Here is a 17756-nt window from a genome sequence, read left to right on the forward strand (position 1 = left end):
CGCGGCCGCTCTAGCTCGCTGGCGCCGCCGCTCTATGGTAGGTGAGAAGATGGCGGCGGCGGTGCGACAGGAGCTGGCGCAGCTAATGAACTCTAGTGGCTCTCACAAGGACTTGGCGGGAAAGTGAGTGCTGGCGGCAGTTTCCTTTTCGGTGGGGCGGGTTAGGTGGGGGCGGCGGATAGCGCCGGGCTCTGGAGGGGGCTCTGAGTGGCTGTGGCTCAAGGGCCACGCTTCTAAGGCGTTAGTTTTAATTAAAAAAAAAAAAAAAAAAAAGAAGAAAATAAGAGAGATGGGCCTCACGATTTTGCCACTTATCGCTTATTTTCAATTTCTGGGGAAGGCATTGGGGCCGCCGCATCGTCCCTGCGGCCCTGGCACCTACGTGGTGACGGGCCCTCTGCTGCTGTGGGCACCCTGAAACCTTAACGTTTCTCTTTTTGAATTTACACGCCTATCTTTTGATATTGTACGTTAAGGTGTGCGCAGTGCAACGCGTCACAGCGGGTTTTTTTCCCTTCCTCGAGGGCAGTGTCTGACTCTGATGGAATTGGAATTCCTCGAGTCCCAGTTCTTAGTTCTCTGGAGGAACATCTTTGCTTTTAGAGCTCCTGGTTTAAAAAAAGCTGCTCACAGATCATGTTCAGGATGTCTTTTGAGGAGAACTTTGAAAGAGGTTTTTATTGCATTTCAGTACTACACACCCCGAGATTGTGGTCCGCAGTTGTCCTGGGTTTTACAAAGCATGAAAACTGGGATAGCTTATGGGGAGTAGCTGAGAGAACTGGGATTGTAGAAGACTCAGGGGAGACTTCGTCTATCTCCACAACTGCTTGAAAAGAGGTTGCAAGTGAAGTGGGGGTTGGCCTCTTCTTCCAACTGACAGCGATAGAATGAGAGGTAATGGGCTTAAGATGCACCAGGTGAGATTCAGATTGGATATCAGGAAGCTTTATTTCTTCAGAAGAGCAGTGAGGCATTGGCAGAGGTTGCCTGGGGAGGTGGTTGAGTCGCTGTCTCTGGAGGTGTTTAAGAACCATAGAGACATGGCACTGAGGGACATTATTAGTGGGGATGGGTTGGGGTTGGACTTGTACTTGGTGATCTTAAGAGGACGTTTCCAACCTTAATCATGGAATTATTGTTTTCACTCAATGTGGCAGCTTGAACCTTTCTCTTATTTCAGTAGTCCTCATCTACAGAGGATGTAGTTTTACTTACTTTTCTCTGGCACCTTTGTATGGTGAAGGAGAGCTGTTCTATCATGGAGATACTGTTATTTTTAAACCTCAATTACACAAAACAGTACAAGATGACAGAATGAGCTGTTATCTGTTAGTCTAGTCCTGATATTTAAAAAGAGCAGATATGCATTTCAGGTGAGTGTTCAGTCACTTTAGCACATTTTGGAAAAATTCCACCTCAAAGATTAAAAAAAAAAAAAAATAACAAAAAACAAACAAAAAAAAAAAAACAAGAACAGGCATGGTGACTGAAAATGTTACCTCACAGATATAGGTGTTTACTTTTTTTTTTCTCCTCTTGTGAACAGATACCGTCAAATATTGGAAAAAGCAATTCAGCTGTCAGGTGCACAACAACTTGAAGCTTTGAAAGCTTTTGTGGAAGCAAGTAAGTGCATTTGATGTAATTGATTGCATGTTGAATGAAAAACAGACAACCATGAGATTACATGTTTATCATATCTATTAGAATCTACGTAAACGTGTGATATTTTTGGTCTTATTGGAACTTAAACAAGACTAAGAGAGAAACCATATGCAGCATATTCAAAAACTATGGGAAAATGGACTTGATGAATTTTTAATTTAATTTAACTTTCTAGCTTGTCAGTGTGACAGCATCTGAAGGTAGTATTGTAAAATAGTCAGTTGAATGCTAAAATTGATATTGGATGCTGTATGGGAACTGCTGAATCACAGCCTGAACCTCTGATTGATCACCTGAGGCGAGCCATGAGTCAGCCACAGGAGCACAGGTGAAGGCAATTCAGCTGTGCTGCCGGAAGGGGTGGAGCCTGGCTGCACCTCTCCTAGACCTATTTAAGAGCTGGCTACCAGTGGGGAAGGATCTCTTCTAGAGATCTCTTTTTCTGGTATTTTTTGGGGGTGAGCCTAGCATAAGGGTAAGTCTTCCATTTATTCTCTCTTGTTATCTTAGTCTACTTTGCCTCACTCTCTTGTTGTTTTTTTGTGATTATAACATCTTAATATCCCTTGATTATGCATCTTAATATCTATTGAATATACAATTATACATCTTAATATCCATTGGTCATGTAGATGCTTAGCAGTCTTTAAACTAATAATTCCCTTCATCTTTAGACTCTGCTTAGTTTGGAAAATGGCCAGAAAGAATTTGTTAGGTATTTTTTATATTGTGTTGTACATTTAGCCTACTGAATAGGTCAAACAGAATTTATACCTCTTGTATTTTTTTGTAGAATTAATGAAATTGAGCCTAATGGTTTTTGTCCAAGGTATTATAGCAATTGAGAGCAACGATTCAGAATGGAATATCTTAATAAACTATAAATCAGAGTGAGAAATAATTCATTATTTGTCAGGTGTTAGAACTCTAGTGACCTCTAGTGTAAACAGTTTCTGAGAGAATAATATTCATTTTTAGAAAAATAACACGTCTTGACTGACATACAGATATTTAAACATTTGAGTTACTTAAATTTAATGTAAAAGTAAATGATTGATTAGCAAGGGATTTCTTACACTGAAGGTGTTGACAAACATTGCATCCATCTTGTGCTTTTCTTTCATGTCTCTGAACTAGTGGTGAATGAGAATGTCAGCCTGGTGATATCACGTCAGCTGCTGACCGATTTCTGTACCCATCTTCCAAGTCTTCCTGACAGCACAGCCAAAGAAATATACCACTTCACCTTGGAAAAGATACAGCCTAGAGTCATTTCATTTGAAGAGCAGGTGAGAAGTCAGTCACAAGGGGTTTTGATCTGCTGGTGGCTTTTTTTTCTTTTTAATTTACTGCTCACTATTTTTCAGAAGTACCAATCAAAATGGCTATTCCTATTTTGAGCCTGTTCTGCAGTACTATTCATATGAAACAAGCATTTAGAACCATGCAAACAATACCGACTTAGTCTCTCCATCAGGATGCTGGGCATGTTCCCCTGCTGCCAGAAAATGGCTTCTTAGAATGAAACAATGGGTGAGCAACTGGAGACACTGTTCTGAGATGGACTGGGGCTCACTGTGTTGCATTTACCCAGCAGAGGGAGCAGGCAGGTGATCTAAGGACAGAATTGCTTTGTTGAGTAGCTCTTCTTTAATTAAACAAAATCTCTGTGTGGGTATGTATGCTTATGTATGTATTTCTTGATATATATTTACATTAAAATCACTTATGGGGGGGGGGAGGTAATGAAATTCCAATTCTGCAGTTACTTGCTGAATGTACTGCTTTGTTTTGAATTTGATAGATTTCCTTCAATGATTATTCATTGTTGTTTAAGAATACTTAAGGAAGTATGTAACAAGTCTACAGGATCTATTCTAGAGAAGGAAAGACAGTTTCTGTCAATTTGTATTTATGTCTGTTTACCTTTTGTCTTTTCAAGCAGCTGTCACTCTAATCCAAACTGAACACGTTTACCCATATGTTACAGTGATTATGCATAAATTAAACCCTCAAGGCCAGATGATTTCTTTTTCTACCCACACTTTTTCTTACAGCACCCAGATTGTACCACTGGTAATTTGCCTTCTGGCAGCTGTTGTGCAATATCTAAGCTTCAGAACTAAGACCTTGTCATAGCTCACCTCATTTGTATCTCATAGGCTTGGTATGAGGTACAACTGCAAGAAAGGGCTTGTGAATCTTGGTGTTTTGGTTCTCAGAAACATTGTTTCATCTTTTTAAAAGTTTCCTAACAGGTTACTGCTTTTCTTTCCATAAAGACCAGCTCTTTTTATCTAGCTGCAAGCCTATTAGGAAGTACTTCGAACTGCTGAAATTGAAAAGGCTCAGTCTTAAGACTCGACTGACCACTTAAAACCTTCATGTGGGAAGAATGGTGTGTGTGCAGTGTGAAGCTGTCGTATCACTTTGTTAGCATACAAGGAGAGGAAGGTGAATGCATAGAAGTTGAATGCTTTTGTGTTTTAAAATGTTTCCTTGCCACTTAATTGTTGTCTAGGTTGCTTCAATAAGGCAACATCTTGCATCCATCTATGAGAAAGAAGAAGACTGGAGAAATGCAGCACAAGTATTGGTGGGGATCCCTTTAGAAACAGGGCAAAAGTAAGTAATGTGCTAGACACAGTTCTGCATTGTGTAATACACTTGCTGCTTCCTTAGTTAAGTGGACCAGAGAGTGGGAAGTTTGGGGGTGCGTATTAGCCAGACTGTGCACGTATAGTTTGGTGACTGATCCTTTCAGAAAACATTCTAGTTGTGTCTAAACGCTGCTCTGGAAGTTTTTCGCTATTTATTAATCAAATGTATTGACATGTTTTTGGAAGTTCTTCCAGGCATTGACTCCTATAGTTTGAAATGAAGGCATGGCTTGAAATTTGATGTTATTCTGTTGTTGTTTGTTTCAATGTAAAATCCTTGCTGTTATTTTTCCAGGCTTTCCTTTTTCACCTTTTTCTCAATATGTATGTAGAAGTTGCTGAATGTAGGCTTTACCCATTTAGCTCCTATTTGTTTTACTGCAAGTTTGCCTTTTGCTCCCAAGTGTCTCCTTGTCTATGGCAAATTTTCAACCTGTTAGAAACTCAATTCTACTTGTGTTTTGGGAGCCAGTTTTAAATTTTTCTTATCTCATTTTTATTTAGTTAAAAAGAAAACAGGGTAAAACAAAAGCTTCCATATGCTTAAGCAGCAGAATGTTTAGAACAGGAAAGAGCAAAGGCAATAGTGGAGTATCTCTGAACTCTTGCTTATCTGTTTCTTTACAGACAGTACAATGTAGATTATAAACTGGAGACCTATTTGAAAATTGCCAGGCTGTATCTGGAGGATGATGACCCAGTTCAAGCAGAAGCTTATATTAATCGAGCTTCCCTTCTTCAGAATGAATCAACAAATGAACAACTACAAATCCATTATAAGGTAGTCTAACTTGGATTTCCTCTTTCTGAAGGGAAACGCTTCCGCAGTTGGATGGCTTTCATACAGTGCCATCAAAGCGTTCATAACACTGAAGGAGACAAGGGGAAAAGCTTTTAAATGGTCTCGGGAACTTGAGAGCTGCATCTTAGCAATAATTAAGCAGCTAATTCCTTAGAATTTGGAGAGAAACCTGCTAAGGTTCCTTATACCAGCTTTACCAGCTCAAAATAACCAAATTTTACTTAAAATATTGTCTCCTATCTTTGTAAATCTAAGAGGGGGGAAAAAAAAACCCAAACGTCCAATATTAGGGACCAATAGAGTTGGTTTTTTTTTTTTTTTTTGCTTTTTTTGCCCATCCGTAATTAAATACCAAATACCATCCACAAAAGTAGTCTGAAGTCCAATAGCATAAATTCATTGACCTTTTTGCTTATTGGTTGGTTTACTGTGTATATAGTTGGGACACTAATTTATAAAATCTTAAAAGTTTTAATAGGAGAAATAGCAGATGCTGATACAGCTTTTGAGAGAAAAGCAAACATTTGTAAAATAGAAATTGCTATCTAAGTGCTAGTTGTTGATGTCACTGACAAAGGGGCAGCTTAATCACAGTACAACATTCCACTTGCTGTTTCTTGCATTTAGGCAAGTGCAGTGATTAACATCTGAATAGAGCTGGGAAAGGCCCTTTCAATCATCTGTCATGGCACTTCAGCCAGATTTTTACAAGCCAAGCTGATTGTTTGATGGCACAGATTTGCTGAGGATGCAATAAAGAAATGTTTATTGGAGCTGCAAATTAATTTTGCAGGAATTAATGCACACCTGTACTATGCAGCCATCTCTTCTTGTTTTCCTTTACCCAGTCATTTTCTTTCTAGGTTTGTTATGCTCGAGTTCTTGATTATAGAAGAAAGTTCATTGAGGCTGCCCAAAGATACAATGAACTGTCCTATAAGAGCATAGTTCATGAAAGTGAGCGACTGGAGGCACTGAAGCATGCTTTGCATTGCACTATTCTGGCATCGGCAGGTACAGTGCGATATGTGTTTGCGTAAGAGACCCAACGTACTATCCCTGAAGCAGTCAACTCATACATTACTGAGGGAAGGGGCTGAGGAATCCAGAATTGTCAACAGTGTCAGTAGTCTGTTGGCATAGTGTTACTTCAGAGCTGGAGTACTTGTTTCATCCTCAGTGATGAGGGGCCATCTAAAGATGCAAAATAAAGTCCGTTGCAAGCAGTGCTTTGGAACTGAAGGCAACTGAGTCTTCTCTGGTAGTTCTTTGCTAATTGCATGTGTTGGAAAGAGAGATCTTTGTTTATTTGTCGATACTCAACTACTTGGTGGCAGTTCATGGGGATTTTTCTTGGCTCTCCTAGGACAGCAGCGTTCTCGCATGCTTGCTACACTTTTTAAGGATGAGAGATGCCAGCAGCTTGCAGCCTATGGGATCTTGGAGAAAATGTATCTCGACAGAATTATTCGTGGAAACCAACTGCAAGAGTTTGCAGCTATGCTGATGCCTCACCAGAAAGCAACTACAGCTGATGGTATGTATTTCTCTAAAGCCTCACAGCACTGCTTGTTCATCCAGGTTTGCCCTTTGCATCCCTAAGGGTGACAGAAAAGAGCATCACGTGACTATTTAAAGTTATTTCCCAGAATGCTAAATAAAAGGGTTGAAGCTACCTGTATTAAAAAAAATTCACCACAGGGAATCTTTTTGTTCACTTTGCTTTTTTTGTGGTGTTACAATGATGCCATGCAACAAGATGCTTTTTCCATGTATAACTTTCAGAAAAAACACATCTGTTCTACAATATAAACCAAATATCTCATTTATGTTAATGAATTGTCTTATTCAACCCGTAAGGTTCCAGTATCCTGGACAGAGCTGTTATTGAACACAATTTACTATCTGCAAGCAAACTATACAACAATATTACCTTTGAAGAGCTTGGAGCATTACTAGAGATCCCTGCAGCTAAGGTAATGGCTTCCAACACCTTTCCTTTAAAAAAAGGTAATAAAAAGCAGCAGGGATGTAACAAGTATAGCTCTAGTAAATATGAGGAAAATTAGGTTACTGATAGGAAATTAAATACTCAGTACTGGACACGTGACGGAAGTTAAATACTTAGCACATTTTATGAGAAGGAAGGGTGCACAGTGTAGAAGAGACAGTAACACATTTTGATGCCGTGAGTATGTCGGTCGGTGCACGATCAGATGTTTTCAGTATGGTTCTGCCTATATTCTCATGTAGATGAGAAACATATAAGGACTATCAAACCTGTAATGGCTTTTCATTTCTTTCAGAATGGATCAGATACCTAATATCATTCTTTCTCCCTTATTTCAGGCAGAAAAGATAGCTTCTCAGATGATAACTGAGGGGCGCATGAATGGATTCATTGATCAGATTGATGGAATTGTTCATTTTGAGAGTAAGTTGGGATTTAATTTTTTTTTAATTTAATTTCTTTTGCACTATTCAGGATTGTCCTTTTGAGTTGATGTCTATCAATGCAAGCAAATGATTTAAACTGCTGTCCATAATGATTATGCTGTATATCTTTGGCCAGGAGGTGGCAGAATTTTCCACAGCAGAGAATCATAGAATGGCTTGAGTTGGAAGGGACCTCAAGGATCATCACACTTCAACCCCACTGACACACTCAGGGCTTCTTATCCCTCATGTGTCTTAATATGTCTTCTAGGAGGATCTGTTCCATGATCTTCCCAGGCACAGAAGTGAGGCTCACTGGCCTGTAGTAACCCAGACTCCTTCCTCCCTTATAAGTGGGAGTGACATTTTCCTTTTTCCAGTCACTGGAAAACTGGAGACTTCACCTGACAGCCATGACTCCTTAAATATGATAGAGAGCAGCTCAGCAAGCACATCAGCCAGCTCCCTTAGGATCCTGGGATGTATGTTGTCCACCTCCATAAACTTGTACACATTCTGTCTTAGGAGATGATCTTGGACCTGCTCTGCCTTTACAGTGGAGGGGAGTTTGCTCCCCAGTTCACACCAAGAGGTTCAGGGATGTGAGGTTCAGCGTTGTGAGAAATACAAGAAGCCTGACTGGCAGAAGACTTAGGCAAAGAATTCATTGAGTACCTCAGCCTTCTCTATATCTGTTCTCGACAGTTCTCCTTTGTTGTTTATCAGAGGAGGTTCCAGTTTTCACACATTCCTCTGTTCTGCATTCTTTTATCCATAGCAAAGTGTGAATTTATACTGTCAGTCTACTTGTAGGATATCAGGAATTTCTCTGCTCACTTTTTTGCAAGGCAGGAGTCAGGCTTGTAACAGATGTCAAAATCATTACAACTTTTGAAGACAATTGAGTGTGATAGCTGCAAGGCAGGTGAGAGCAGTGCCGTAGGTGAAACTTGCATTTAAACAATGACAGTGAATTGCCTAGACTATACTTTGTTTCTTGTGGTTTTCTTTTGCAGCTCGTGAAGCTTTGCCAACTTGGGATAAGCAGATTCAGTCCCTGTGTTTCCAAGTGAACAACCTGCTGGAGAAGATAAGTCAGACAGCCCCAGAATGGACAGCCCAGGCAATGGAGGCTCAGATGGCTCAGTGACTGCTCAGCTGTGGTCTTCTGTGCTGGAGGGGAGCAAGTGCTGAGCAGGACTGTTAGCTGAATGAATTACCCACCTTTGTGTCCACACCTTTCGCTTTCACTCTGCCTTAGGACACAGTAGGCAATACTGTGTTTGTGGTGAGAGTTCCTTGTTCTCTGAGTGTAGGATGATGTTGCTGCATCTGCGTTGTGCTTTTCTGTCCTGAGAGCTGTGGTTTCTGCACAGAAGGAGCTGTCATGTCGGAACAAGCTTGGGTTTTGGTTTATTTAATGTCATCTGGTTTTCTGCTGTATTGCTATAGCTTTGCAGCCCATTAGTTCCTAAGGTGTTCATCCCACTGTGAAAAATGGAAGTGCCATGTTTCTTCTACTTGTAATTATTCTAATAAAAGCTGCAGTAAGCCACTTGTTTTAAGCGTTAGAGGGACCTGTTTGCTTTTTTTTCCCCTAAGGCAGCAACACAAAATAATTCAAGGTTTTAGAAATGTCTGTTTCAGCATCTGAAGTTGTAAACTGAGAAAATAACTCCTCAGCTCCTCTGTGCCATGCTTCTCTTTCTGAGAAGAGAAAGTCTTAAATCCTAACTGAAAAAAATGTTGACTGTTGTACTACATTGGTGCGGCAGGACACAGAACTCTCTGTGGTATTCTGTGGATTAGAAGCGGCCATGGAAAATAGGGAGGGTCACGACAAGTGTTGTAGTAAATGATTTGAACATAACACAAATCAAATACTGGAAAGCAAGCTGGCACTCTTATTTTCTTCTGTAGGTCAGCAGAAGTTTGATAGTTCAGCAAAACTGTTGCTGAAATTGGAGCTGTTGTAGGAGCTTGAGAGGCAAGGATTCTGCATTGCAGAGTGGAAATGTTCATATGATGTGCTCTGAGCAAAGCATTGAAGAGTGATGTGCCTATTAATTATGTGATAGCTGCAAGCCAGTTACTGCTGGAGAAACTTTTCTTACTACACTTACTGAATCACAGAAAGGAAGACTATGGCCTAGCTTTCACAGCTTATAGAGATACAGTGTAGTAAGGTTAAGTGACTTCTAACCTTTCTGCTCCATACAATATTTCTGTATCCAGCACTTCAACTGAAGTAGTGTTGTAATTGTCTGGTGTACTTACAGCCCCTGTGAGATTCTACCTCACCTGCCTAGTCACTGTGCTTGTAGTGTAGCAATATAGAATGCTTTGGTAACTGTCTTAGAGCTGCTTGCTTACAGGCCAAGGAGTGTAGCTATTGCTCTTCTGATGTTACTTGGTAGCTGTGCACTCTTTGCATCCAGATGGTCTGCTTAATGTACGAGTCTTACTGTGCAGTCTGCTGGCAAGGTTTTGACTTTAAGAGCTGTTATGACTATAGAGAGCCAAGACTTAGGGAGCATCTACTGATAAAACTATTTAGAGGTTAGGTTTTAGTCTGAGATGATCATGTTTCAATTTCCATGCTAACTGCATTGAGGGCTCCTTTTTGCTTTTCAGTTAGGTAGTTATTTGTACAGTTTTTTTTGGTCTGTGTTCATACTCATTTTTTTGTCTCAAAATCCAGAGAATAATAGTATGTTGCAATCAAAATCAGATTTTGCAAAATCTGTAGTTGTATTGTCTTGGTTTTTCTGCTGCATTCTTTGGCATATTTGCTGATTGGAGCATCCTGCTTTATCCTGTGATGCAGTATGTTTATTTAAATGTAGTAGCTACAGGAAAGATGCTGGGCACTTCAATAGATGGCAGTAGGAGACAAGCTGACCAAGAATGAACCTTGACTGTGTTATGTGTTTTTGCCACACTCCTTTCTCTTAATCAACAGCATCAAAACTTAAAGCTGACTTTGGCTAATCATTGAATAAATGATTTTATCTCCAGATTATCTTTAAGGTATCACTGTAAAAACTTTCCCAATGATTTTTAAGCTTATTACAGAAGGGAAGAAAAAAATTACATAAACAGTGTAAGACAGGTACCCATTCAGAGTGTCAACAAAAAAATACGCTCTCAAAGTTTGTGATGAGGCTTTTGATCACTTTAGTAAAGTTCAGGGACTTATTTTAGGCCTGAGATGTGAACTACTGTTGTGTGTCATGAGTTCATGTCCTTAACTACTCACACCATTACAGCTTGAAATATTCGGCATAACCTCAGTTAACAACTACTCTGGAGAGGATCAGACTTCACTGCCTCATTGCTCTAAAAGGGTTCATTGTTTGCATAGCTTATCCACAAAGATTGCTTATGTTTGTATTTGACTCTATTTATGTTCTTGTTGGCCCTTCAATACTCTAGTGGCCCATGCAACATGTTTTTTTATGGACTCGGGGTTAACTTAGATGTACAAGCTATTGTCTGCTGAATCCTACATGAAGAATGATTTGTGCTTCTGCAGTAACAATAACTTAGCCTTGTTGCAACAGAATTTATTATTATTATTATTTTTTTTTTTTTGGCCAAGAATTCACTCATTTCACAGTTCCCCTCTGGGAGAAAAAACAATTGCAGGAACATCTGAATTTAAAAGAAACAGTTGTACAGAGACACTATTTCCAAAACAAAGATAAACACAAAGGACTTGCTTGGCACTGGAACTGATAGAAAAGATAGTAACTGGAAAAATCTGTGTTTACTAATAGTAAATACATAATTTCCTTCTAAAAGAGTGACACTGGTACAGGCATTCATAAAATGTTAATAGATTTTACTAGTCTTTTTCTATTTAAGATGTTGGTGTTTAAACTTTGAATCTGCAGAGACTTTTGTGTTTGCTTCTCTCCCTTCTATTGGGAATTACATTCAATCAATTCTTTAGCTTCATACCTTGCATTTTTTCCAAATCATTAGCAAAGCAGAGCTGGGGGACAACTCTACGAGAGAGTGGGATCAGAGATCCCTAGCAAGCCAGCACCGATGGCACTGAGACCAGCACCAGTTGCAGCCATGATTCTGGCTTGGCCAGCTGTGCTTCCTGTCTCTGTGGCCCAGCCTTGTACCTGCCCTGTATGTTCTCTAGAGATTCAGGCTGCTTCTAGCCTGAGCTAAACCTCACCACCAGTTCCATATTGTATGATGTATATAGATGTATATTGTATGATGTGTATAGATGTATGATGCATATAGAGTAATATAAACATGAGAGGAAACAGCTGTTTACAAGGGTGGGTAGTGATAGGGCAAGGGGGAATGGTTTTAAACTGAAACAGGGGAGGTTTGGGTTAGATATTAGGAGGAAGTTTTTTCACCCAGAGGGTGGTGACGCACTGGAACAGGTTGCCCAAGGAGGTTGTGGATGCCCTGGAGGCATTCAAGGCCAGGCTGGATGTGGCTCTGGGCAGCCTGGTTTGCTGGTTGGAGACCCTGCACATAGCAGGGGGGTTGAAACTCGATGAGCATTGTGGTCCTTTTCAATCCAGCCCATTCTATGATACAAGTGTAGCCCATGGTAATTATTTTGGTCTTGAAATAGTTACTGCCACAACACTCATGTAGGAAAGCCTCCCTGGGGAAAATGAAGATAGTCCTTGCAGAGGTTCTGTTTAGACCAGTGAGCATGGGCAGTTCTGTTTGCAAAACGTAGTTCAGTTTGCTGTAAACTGCCCTTGTAATGAAGTGCATTGCAAGTTACCAGCCTGAAATTTCAGGGCAAGCACGCAACAAGAAAGGGAGCAACTAGGTTTCAGGAGATCAAGGTCAGGCTGACAACACATCTGTACTTTCCCAAGTTCAAAGCAGTGAGTCTTTGCTATTGAATCAGATTCCTTTATAGAGGAAAGAACGTAGAAAGTGCTTATTTAATGAATAACGACACGCACCTAGATTTTTAAGGAGCAGTGGCTTACTTCAAGGCACCTTTCTACCACTACTGAACAAGAAGCAATCATTTGTGTTTAGACTCAGCTACAGATTTATTCTTTCCTATGCAATCATTACTGCACATCTTAGTCAAGTGCTTTGGAAAACCAAGATCAAATGAATGATGTAAATTGGTGTCCATTTTTAAGAAAAGAAGTGATCAAAATACTCTCAAGTGAATTTTTTTTTGACTGTCAAAAGTGGTACTAGCTGAGAATTTTGTCTCAGTTACAGAACTGTGAGTATGGTCATTGGTGCATCTGGTGTTGGTTTTACAGATTTATTTTTTTTCCTGCAAGAGAAGTCACACTGACATGTGCCCATGGCTGTTCTCTTGGGAGCGTATCTTCTGCAACATGGGAGAGGCTTGCCATGCACATAAATGCCAGTTTAGGACATCTGCTGATAAGAAAGAAGATAACTTTAAAGAACCATGACAGGATGTGTGCAAAACTAGTTTGTCAAATATCTTTTCTCCTTACGTGTCGGGAGTGACTTCTAAAGCAAGAGGTGGCTGTGCTGGAAACATATGGAAACATATGGAAACAGCTGGAACATATTTGACAGGACGGCCAGGTAAACAGCTCTAGCTTGAAAGCAGAAGTGATCTTTGATGATCAAATAGCAGCATTTAAACAGGGGCAATGTTGATCCCTGTGAGCTCAATCTGCATTGCTGATGGAGGTATCCTTCCTACTTTAGGCACAGCCTACCCTGACACAGCCAAAACAAGCACAACCCCCTCTAGATGGAGAGCTCAGCACACATAACTGCTGCATAGTCCTCAGGCTTTCCTGGAGAAACACTAGCACACTGCAGTTTTATACTATGGTTAAACCGTGTTCATCCTCTGCAATCAAAGAAGAAATGAATATTATCAGCCTCCAAGCTTTTTAGGTTTCTGAGCCTTTATGTGCATTCAGAACATGCTACAAAGCATACCTCCCACAGGTGTAGGTGATGCTGCCTTCACTTCCTTCAACCAGCAGGTCATTAGGTGCCAGAGGAAATTTGCTCTCCACTAGATGAAAGAGGCAAAAAGACAGGAATGACTGTCGAGGAGCAGGTATTCCTACTGAGCTTTGTAGACTGATTAAAGATACTATATAATGTATTTTCCAAGTGTGGTATGTGACTGTACTTGGAGTTCCTAATATTCTTGCTGGTTTTAAGTCGTTCTCCAGCTAAAGCTTAGTACACTTAATCATCCAGATCTGATAGAAACAACTTCTAAAAAGACTCCTCAAAATGATGCAAAATACATATGAGGAAGAGAAGACTTCTGCAAATCACTTTCTTTGTATGTTTTTTGAAAGCTTAGAGATCTCTTCTAGCATGAGATGTTTTCTTTATGTAATTGTTCTTCTCAGTAATTTAGACTCAAATTTTCACTGCATAAAGTACTTCATAAGAAAAGAAAATCAAACTTACTGGACTGAAGAGGCTAGACTAGAAAATGGTCTGTCTTAAATAATTCTTAATAGCCATTCAACATCCACATAATTAATCCATATAATTATAATAGTATGGACTTGAAACTGTAACTATTTCTCAAAAAGCATAGAAATGTGGATAAAAGTTTGACTACAAAGTATAACAGTATTTTTATGTGTTATAAAAGTTCCCGATTTATTAGCATATGCTTATGCACTTCCCTCTCATGCCCTGCCAAGTATTAACCTAGATTAAGTCATTATTAGTAACAAAATTAATACAGTTTGTAACAAAAGACTCAGTTTTTATCAGTTGTTTGATAAACACCAACCTCAACAGTATTTTGCTATTTGAAAAAGCTACTGCTTTTTTTAACACTTAGCAAAAATTATTACTTACCTCTTACCTCTTACATTCATTATCTGGAAAGAGGACTGTGGTTATATACTTCTGCTTTACAACAATGGGTAAAAGTAGCAAAGAACAGAAGAGCACTTGAAGGTATTTTTTTTCTTTCAAAGTATTACAATTTCTTTAAAATATCTTGTCACTTAAATGTTCTGTAAGCCTTCAGTTCTTGTTCTTCTGCCATCCGACTTTTGAAGGTGAAAGACATCTTCCCATAGCATGTCACTCCCCAGGTGAGTTCTGGACCTCTTGCAAACTCAACAAACCTCTGAATGATCACAGAGAACTAAAACGATATTTAGAAAAATTGTGGGACAAAAACAGAAAAGGTGGTGCTTCTCTGTTCCTATGTGTTACACTATTCTTTTCACAACCTTGTTAGATATGTTAGACATAGATATGTTGTGATAAAATTTTAGGCTTTAAATGAAGGCAAGTGCAGGGGAAAAAGAGCAGCAGAGTAGGAGGCCAGGTGCTGAAACAGAATTCAGAATCTTATGTATAATCCTCAAAATCTTGTGGTTCAGAGGTTTTGTGTTGTACGTAAAATGAATGAACATAAAAGAGTATGGATATAGAATAAATAACTGCAAAACATAATCTTTTGCTGAAGGCTTTTATACTAACTTAAAAAATAGATGCTAAGTATAAAACTGAATCTATGGCTGGTGTTATGCCTATCCTTCTGTTTAAAGCAGTGATAAGAGATGGAAATGAGGCCTGCCTTTGTACCTTCCTCTATAGCTTGCTGACTAATGGCTTTGACCTATGGGGTTTTGCTAAGGAGCAAATTCAGGACATGTACCCAGCCAGTAGGGCTGGTATAACAAAGCAGCAGTGTGCCCTGGCAAGAACAGTTGTGCCGTAGGGGTAACTGAGCACCCAAGGCAGGGTCAGAAGGACTTGTAGTGATCTAAGCACATGATGCTACAGCTTCTGCTCTTTAAGCCCCTTATCTAGTTTATGTTTGAGTATGGCAGGTATGTATTTTTCAGCTGAGATTTGCCTTTGGATGGTGAATACTGGTTCTCTTCTTCGTGGCATGTGCAGAAAGACAAACAGAGGGAAATTGATCACTGGACCAAGAACTCATTTCAGTTTAAGCTTATTGATGGGCTTGCTAGCCTGTCAGTAGTCCCAGAGAAGACAGATGAGAAATCAAACAAGATTCATCCAATAATGAATTACAGGATGGGAATGTGTTATTGTAAGTCAATATGACTTAAAGGAAAAAAGATGCTGGCAAACAAACCATGTGTTGTTTCTTCAGTAGAAGCAGTGTGATTGGAAAAAAAAAAAACTGCAGGTGTAATGAATTTGGAAGGGGAGGTACTCCACAGGAGGTTGTGATTTGCAGGTGTTAATGGTTCAGAGCTGAAAGGATGAGTTAGTCAAGTGATCTCATTTTAGCTATTGATTAAAGAATCATTATCTGCTGTTAGAAACAGCCACAACTCAGTGTTTCTATTTATAGTCTGCAAGTAAACAGAATAAATTGGATGTCATGTTATGGTGAGGACAGGCTGGCAAGGTAAGGCAATCTGGGTGGCAGGGAGTCATTTATGCAAAACAGACCTTAAAATGGGTGCATGCATGCAATGTTAGATATAGGTACATAAATATGTCATTACTTTTTGGCTTGCATATTGATCCTGGAAAGCCATTGAGAAATAAGCCTGATGTATTGCTATAAATTTTAAATGGGTTATTAAAGTATTGGGGAGAAGCAACAAAACATTGTCAGGTGAATTTTTAAAAATAGAAAATGTCTTTTAGGGAGGACCTGAGGAATCTATGCTTTTGAGTTATTTTTCAAGAAGTCCCTGGAGTGGGTGCTTTATGATATACTTTTTCTGTGGAAAGGCTGTTTATTAAATAAGGGCAAGAGATGCAATAACAAATGACTGTAAACTGAAGAAATGGAACTGCAATTAGAAGATATGGTGGTAGCTCTTAAGAGTAGTGATGAAACTCTGGAAAGGGGGAAAGGATATGTTTTCACTGTTTTCCTTCCCTGAAATCTAACTTGGCTGCCTTGCTGAAATGTGCTTGACAGTGCATGCTGAATGAGTTCAGTCAAGAACTAAAGGTGAAATAAAAGGGTCTGATCTGCAGGGGTAACCTGATGTTCTGTTGAGTCTGTAAGCTTTCTGAAGCTGTGAAGTGATTCGAGGGTGAAAAGACTTGCAATTGTTACCAGGCTCTGTACAGCAGCTCTGCAATAGGTTTTAAATCTTTCTTTATTCAGATGCTTTGCACAGATGCTGTCCTTACTGACCATGGCTAGTTAGTGGTAGGTCAGTGGCTTCATTCAGAGACATGGCTGTTTCTGGGCATTTCTCTTACTGAGATACTTTAATTGCTGTGTTAGTTTCTGATGACTTATTTTCACTGAAGAGTCTCACTAGGAGACAACTATCAGCCAGCTGCTACCTGTTTCTGAGGGTCTAAAGCAACTAGGGTGGTTAAAACCTTCATGTGTGCTCAGCCAAGCCAGCTATTTTGCTTCCCACACTTGCAGGCTTGGCAAGCATTTTTGTCCTTTGTTAGCATATTAGAATTGCTTCTGGCAGCTATCAGTGCTGATTGTGGTATTAACTTGTATTACAGTGTGAGAATTTATACAAGTGGTGAGCTCTTTCTCACCATACTTTACTATCATTTCTGAAGCTGCCTGGGAGTAGCAGAGTAAGTCCTTGTGTTTACCTGAGAACGGGAGATATTCCTCCTGGCAGAGGATGTATTTGGCTATGTCCACTTACAGTTTCTGCAAGTTGGATGCAGTGTAGAGGAAAGAAGTGTTTTCCTCACATTGAAAGGGTTTCAAAAGCTAAACACTGGTTTGGTCTCACAGAAAAACCATTCTGCAGCAGGTGCAGAAGCTTTCCGTTGGCACCTCTGGATCTTATGCAGGTGATCAGTCTGGTTGTCTTTTGCACTGAGTGTGGGCACCTAACATGATGTGGAGTCAATGTTTGGAGAATACAATGCGAGTTGTAACTGCCCTATGAACTGCTACTGTGGGCTTTGTTATTAAAGAACAGCTGAAGAGTGAGCCCATCTTCTGACTGGTATTCATTTCTGGTGGGCTAATTCTTTGACATACCTGTCAAAGGACCCTTTGGAAAGTGGTTAAAAAAATAAATTATGAGAAGGAAGTCATCCATCTTCATGCAGAAGACCAGGTGGTACAGGGCAAGACTTGTGCTGTAAGTGGCTGTTTGCCCTCAGGAGAGTGACCACATGGTTCCATGAAGCATAGCTCAGCTTTGCAGGCAGTTGGCTCTTAACTTGTGGCTGACAGGAAACTGCTACCATTAGTGGTGCAAACATGTTCCCTAGCAGCAGGTATA

The 17756-nt window shown here is 39.8% G+C and overlaps 1 protein-coding gene across 2 annotated transcripts; it reads left to right on the top strand.

The window, feature by feature from the left end:
- Nucleotides 1-10: 10 nt before the first annotated feature.
- Nucleotides 11-9137, top strand: COPS4 (COP9 signalosome subunit 4). 2 transcript variants are annotated; one of them, XM_042812617.1, is made up of 10 exons: nucleotides 11-123; nucleotides 1550-1629; nucleotides 2806-2957; nucleotides 4190-4293; nucleotides 4956-5109; nucleotides 5994-6144; nucleotides 6497-6667; nucleotides 6991-7106; nucleotides 7480-7564; nucleotides 8583-9137. In XM_042812617.1, exons 1-10 carry the CDS (start codon nucleotides 35-37, stop codon nucleotides 8714-8716), a joined length of 1236 nt encoding a protein of 411 aa, XP_042668551.1. In that variant the 5' UTR covers nucleotides 11-34; the 3' UTR covers nucleotides 8717-9137. The 2 variants fall into 2 exon arrangements, with proteins under 2 accessions (XP_042668551.1, XP_042668552.1); XM_042812618.1 differs by lacking the exon at nucleotides 11-123 and adding an exon at nucleotides 705-897.
- The last annotated feature ends 8619 nt before the right edge of the window (nucleotides 9138-17756 follow it).

Source organism: Centrocercus urophasianus, unplaced genomic scaffold (genome assembly GCF_019232065.1).
Source record: "Centrocercus urophasianus isolate 14NV4802_14NV808 unplaced genomic scaffold, USGS_Curo_1.0 seq_13, whole genome shotgun sequence".
Classification (NCBI taxonomy): Eukaryota; Metazoa; Chordata; class Aves; order Galliformes; family Phasianidae; genus Centrocercus; species Centrocercus urophasianus.

Bases quoted from the DNA above. Each gene is read 5' to 3' on its own strand.
- COPS4 (XM_042812617.1), top strand. From the start codon at position 35: ATGGTAGGTGAGAAGATGGCGGCGGCGGTGCGACAGGAGCTGGCGCAG. The intron at 2,958-4,189 runs GTGAGAAGTCAG...ATTGTTGTCTAG, and splicing joins TCATTTCATTTGAAGAGCAG to GTTGCTTCAATAAGGCAACA. The intron at 4,294-4,955 runs GTAAGTAATGTG...GTTTCTTTACAG, and splicing joins CCTTTAGAAACAGGGCAAAA to ACAGTACAATGTAGATTATA.